Raw genomic sequence first — 6,000 nt, forward strand, 5'->3', positions numbered from 1 at the left:
CAAAGCGCTCTCCCTTCAGCCACTAATGAGTGTTATGCTCCTGGATATGCTCTTCTACTGTAATAGAATTTCCTGCTAATTATGTCTTCTCTTTCTTCTCATTAAGTAACCTTAATGACTCCAAATTAGCCACAGAGGAACAAGTTTGCTCTGATTTTTAACCCATGACTGCTCCTTAATCACCGCTTTTGTGAAGGGGACTCGTGAAAAAAGATGAAAAGGCAGGATCTTAATTGATTTACAGGCATTTATACCAACAAGTCAAGCTGTGAACACAGCGATTCATAAACCTTAATGAACCCATAAGCCCTTGAGGCCTTCGCCACGGCATTAAACCTGTCACAATTACAGAGCAGCGTTCCCCTCGAGGGCTGTAATAAGAATGCAGGAGCCCAGACTCAGTGGAGGCACTTAACTATTACTCTTGACTTGTACTGTTGCATTCCCAGAGTGAATCAAATAATTACCACAGTGCACTTTTTTTTTTTTGTGGAAGTACAGTTTGTCACTGACACGTAAATCTTGTTATCAAACCCAGCTGGCAGTGGGCATCCATGCAAACCTGGATGCATTTAAGTTAAAATCATATTTGTAATAAATGGCAGTCAAATTTCTATTTGTCAGAGGTATGCTCCAGACCTGGACTACAAAATCATAAGTCAAATTTTAGCTGGAAAAACATGCACATAGTTTCAGTTTCTTGTAGTCATGCATTGTTACAAATACAGCCCTATGTACAGTTTGAAGGTCAAATGACAGCAGAGCAAAATTCATAGCTTTTAAAATGACAGTCTCAGACTAATCAGCGTGGGCGCCATACACTTCAGGAAGGTAGCAATTTTGTGTCATTACCGTTAAATCCCGGTTAAAAGAACCGGATTCCAAAGGCCTAATTACAAGGTGTTAATAATAACAATGTAATGACAGTCATTTTCCAGCTAGCCCAATCCCAGTGCCTTTCACAGCATGCTAAGAGAAGCGCATGAGGGGAATTACCTTTATCAATCATCTTTCCTGTGTCTGAATCATTAGTCAGGCTGTGATACAAAAGTTCAAAGAGGATCAGATTTCGCTTTTGGACATGTTTAACCTTATCAAGCAAGTGTGTACATTTTTTTGAAAATATAGATCAGGACATTCTTTCAACTGCAGATTAGATACAATGATTAATGATTGTGTATTTCATGCAGTGTGTTCATGCTGTGAAAACTGCTGACAAACCAATATAAACATTTTGAGTGATATATAATTATTGGATCAATTGGATTGGAAATCTCATTGATTTGACATAATTTGCAAATGTGTGTTTCTGTACTTCTGTACTTTTTTTAATTATTTATATATATATATATATATATATATATATATATATATATATATATATATATATATATATATATATATATATAAATTATTTATATATATATATATATATATATATATATATATATATATATATATATATATTATATATATATATATTAACAAGGATGCACTCATCTGATATGTAGTATAGGGATCAATGATAATACTGCTCTGAATTGGTATTCACTGGTGTGTTTATTTATTTATTTATTTTTCATATTTTCTGGTCTGATTTACTGGTCTGATTTACTGTAGAGTATACCTTGAATGCATGTGGTACTGACTGACGTAATACACACTACGTTGATACAACTTCAACTAAAGCCAGCTGTTGTTAGCCTACATCTGTGATGTTTTGTACATCATGGCAAAAAAAAAAAAAAAAAAAAACTTGCAGAAAGTAACCAGGGTACTAAAATTACTGCACCAGATCAGTAGGGTAATGAATACCAGCCGAAACTCAGACCCATGATATCAGTATTGTATTGAAAATAGAAAAGGTCAGATTGATACATGACTTCCCTTACAGAAATGTCATATGAAGTGTCATATGATGTGATTAATCACATATTTCACATATGAAATTTACACATGTGGTTTGTAGACACTTCACAGTTTGGCATGCTTTCTTCTGTAAGTGTACACTACTAAATATCAAAATAGCACAGTACTATAGGTTACTGTAGGTGATGTACTGTTTTGATATACTACAGGCTGTCCCAAAAGTCTCCATACATAGGAGGGATTATGTTTGCCAGCACCACGTCTGTTGTTCCTTCACCAGTAGATGATCTTAGTGGCTAGCACGTTCGCCTCACGCCTCCAGGGTCGGGGGTTCGATTCCCGCCGGGGCCCTGTGTGTGCAGAGCTTGCATGTTCTCCCCGTGCTGCGGGGGTTTCCTCCGGGTACTCCGGTGTCCTCCCCCAGTCCAAAGACATGCAAGGTAGACTGATTGGCATGTCCAAAGTGTCCATAGTGTACGAATGGGTGTGTGAATATGTATGTGTGTGTGCCCTGCGATGGATTGGCACCCTGTCCGGGGTACCCCACCTTGTCACCGATGCTCCCTGGGATAAGCTCCAGGTTTCCCCGTGACCCTGAAAAGGAGTAATCGGTATAGAAGATGGATGGATAAGTTAATAAGCAGACCATACCTTTCATTAACACGTTAGGGTACACCATTTGTACCTTCCGTGGTTCTCTTTTATATAGCTAGTAGTGTGAATGTTTAAATGTTTAACTGGACCTTAAGGAACATTAGAGTAATATTTAAAGGTAGAATATATGTATCTTTTCAGGTAAAAGATGGGGAAATATGCTTGAGGGTACCACTTCAGTGACAAGGAAAGGTACAGTTTAGTACCCATGTTTTCCTGACACTGTAGTGTGAAGGTACTATATATGCTGTGAAACGAATTTAATGGGAACTCGATATTAATCACCAAGCCTAGCGCGTGCCCTATCTGCACGCGTTAATCAGGTATAATGGGCTAAATAAATGCGCTTAAAACGAGCCAATGGCACGCACACACTTCCCTCAGTAACTTTTATTTTTTCTTGTCTGGGCGGTGACCGTGACTGCCTCCAACTTTGCTCCGGGATGCTCTTCAAACGCTGAGAACTTTGACTCTGAGCGGAGTGGAGGAGAACCTGGCACACGCGGAAGCACAGAGGTTTATTACGAATATTTTTTATTCAATTATTATTATTATTATTATTATTATTATTATTATTATTATTATTATTATTATTATTGTGACGCGCTTGTTTATTCCGAGGCCGACGCATGAGGCAAGGTATGAGCACGGAGCTCCGCGAAGACGCCGCGTGCTCGGCTCAGCGCGCGTCGAGTCTGCCGTTCAGCGTGGACGCGCTCATGTCTCGCGCAGGCTCCAGAGCTCCAGCGGAAACGCCTCGCTACAGCACCGCGCGCGCGACGCTCCTCTACGGCCCGCCTGCGCCAGAGGATTGCGTCCCGTCATCGCCCGTCAAGTCGGAAGCGTCGGATCGAGACGACGCGACCTGGCCAAAGTCCGCGTGCTCACCGCAGCCACGTAGGTTTACGCACAACACATTCACAACCCGGGGGTTTTCTCCACAACGGCTCAATACAACAGTTTAACATGTGTAATATAATATGTCATGTCACTGTTGTGACAACAGCTACTACTAAACTAGATTTCCCTGTCTCTCACGTGCACTTTCATACCTTTAATATCTTTCACCTGGAAACGTTGATATGAATTAAAGTAAATAAATAGTTGTTGTTTTTGTTTGTTTGTTTGTTTGTTTTTTTAATTAAAGATTTAAAGGTACAAAGGTAAAGGTGACAAGGAAATGTACAGTTTAGTACCCTTTGTTTCTGAATGTGTAATGTTGTGGTTACTCCTACTGCAATGATGACACCTTACTGTAGCTCAGTGCTCTTTCAAGTCCAGATGAGCAACAATACAAACTATACAGTGAACTACATGCTGTACCCCCCCCCCCCCCCCCCCCACACACACACACAGTCTTGTAGCTATAATAATATATTTCTTAAAATAAAATCCAAAATATTTATTCCCATTCGCCCGAGTGACATCGAAATGCTTACATATCTACGGAAGGTTACAGCAGGGGTTTTCAAACTTTCTTCCGCTAGGCATTATGTTATGGACACCATTCCTCTCATCGTATTTATTTGTAGGACTCATTAGAGCTTTATTTATCAACTTTCTACCCACAGAACCGGCCCCATGTACATCATGTTAACATATTGAAACCATTTATAATGTGTTAGTATCAAGTTGATATAATACATACTTGTTATTTAGTTATTGAACTTTTTTTTTTTTTTTAAGGAAAAAAAAAAAACACAATAGTGAAGTCATTTCATTTAACCCAGTGACCCAGCTAAGGAAGCGTTTAACTATAATGACTAAATAATACCTATGAAAACTTTGATAGCAGTTTATTAAAACTACAAGAACACACTTAGGCACCCGAGGCAATATGCCATGGACCCCTGGTTTGAGAACCATCAGATTAAAAAATAAAGCTCTGCCTATAAAGTATAAAGGAGTACATAAATTCCACAGCAAATTCTCTTTTATCTTGTGCCCATGAGGCATATTAAATGGAAAAAAAAAAGTAATTGTTTTCTGCATTTTTTTCTGAGAACATATTGCAGTTTGCAATTTCTCCCATGTTACAGGACACTTGGGTCCGAGCACATGTTCTCTCAGAAAGCACAAGACGAATCGTAAGCCTCGCACTCCATTCACAACAGCTCAGCTCCTGGCGCTTGAGCGCAAGTTCCGTCAGAAGCAGTACCTCTCCATCGCTGAGCGTGCCGAGTTCTCCAGCTCTCTCTGCCTGACTGAAACACAGGTAAAGATCTGGTTCCAGAACAGACGGGCCAAAGCCAAGCGACTGCAGGAGGCCGAGATGGAGAAGCTCAAAATGGCGGCCAAGCCATCGGCACACTCGGGCCTCTCTTTCCCATTTCCTCTCAGCAGTCAGCCACAGGGAGCAGCAGCGCTCCTCTATGGACAATCAGGACACTATCCTTTCCGCAGGTACATGCTCCCTATGCCTCCACTTGGGATTTACTCCACGCCTTTGGCCTATAGTATGTATCATTTGTCCTGAGAGGCAATATGGATTTTCTTCATCCAAACTGAAGACTGTTTGTTGGTGCCTAAACATCTTTGCCCATTGGGCTGATATGTAATCTAAAAAGTGTGTCAAGTGGCCAAAGCAACAACAAAAACAGGTTCAAAGGCTATGTGTCATTTTTTTTTTTTTCTTTTTTCAAAATTTTTTTTTGTAATAGTAGCTTTAAAAAAGTTTTGAAACAGATGTCATGTTCCACACAAAAACAAAGCAAAATCATTACAGGCCACAGTTTTGGGAGTCTGTGTCTAAATGCACCTTATTATAAAGACTATGCAGGTTCAGATGCTGGATATACTGAACTACTTAATTGAACTGGGTAGGTTGAATACTAAAAGCTTAACAATGTCATTTGTAAGTTTTTGTTCTTCACTTCCATTCTTTACTAAATGTTTTGGGGTCAATTGAAAAAGTGTCCAAGAAACCTGGACGCTTCATTTCAGACATACTGAACTGTTGTGTAGGAAATCAGTGTTTTAAAAATTTTTTAGAGGGCAATTTTCAAATCAAAACAATCATCAAGTGCTACTTTGTACTTTTTTTTCTCAGCCAAAGGAAATGCAAACTTAAACTTACAAAACCGAATACGTTGATTACACAAGCTCTATATAGCCTTTCATGACTTCGTGTAGTGGTCGCATAATTATATTTATATGAGGAACAAATGTACCATAATATGTTTTTATAATAACATTGTTGCTTTTCATTAAATGTAACTTTCAGATGAAACTTGATGCGTTTATATGGATCAGTAGCCTGAAGCTAATACAGGCCAATATAAGGGAAAACATAGAAAGAAATAAATAAATAAATAAATAAATACAAACACAGTAACAGCACCTTTATGGAAAACTGGATTAAAATTATGAATTATTTGATTGGGGTTGATGATGCAGTATTTGAGAATGTGAGATAAGCTCAACCCCAAAGGCTGCAGGGTTGCTAATGCTTTTTAAATTGAGCTGCTGAAAAGAGGC

At 39.0% G+C, this 6,000-nt stretch overlaps 1 protein-coding gene across 2 annotated transcripts; it reads left to right on the top strand.

Annotated features, from left to right (window-relative positions):
- Positions 1 to 2,893: 2,893 nt before the first annotated feature.
- msx2a (muscle segment homeobox 2a) lies at positions 2,894 to 5,752 on the top strand. 2 transcript variants are annotated; one of them, XM_017486161.3, is made up of 3 exons: positions 2,894 to 3,039; positions 3,145 to 3,420; positions 4,563 to 5,752. In XM_017486161.3, exons 2-3 carry the CDS (start codon positions 3,153 to 3,155, stop codon positions 4,997 to 4,999), a joined length of 705 nt encoding a protein of 234 aa, XP_017341650.1. In that variant the 5' UTR covers positions 2,894 to 3,039; positions 3,145 to 3,152; the 3' UTR covers positions 5,000 to 5,752. The 2 variants fall into 2 exon arrangements, with proteins under 2 accessions (XP_017341650.1, XP_053541871.1); XM_053685896.1 differs by lacking the exon at positions 2,894 to 3,039 and having other exon boundaries at positions 3,071 to 3,420.
- Positions 5,753 to 6,000: the final 248 nt, after the last annotated feature.

Source organism: Ictalurus punctatus, chromosome 14 (genome assembly GCF_001660625.3).
Source record: "Ictalurus punctatus breed USDA103 chromosome 14, Coco_2.0, whole genome shotgun sequence".
Taxonomy (NCBI): domain Eukaryota; kingdom Metazoa; phylum Chordata; class Actinopteri; order Siluriformes; family Ictaluridae; genus Ictalurus; species Ictalurus punctatus.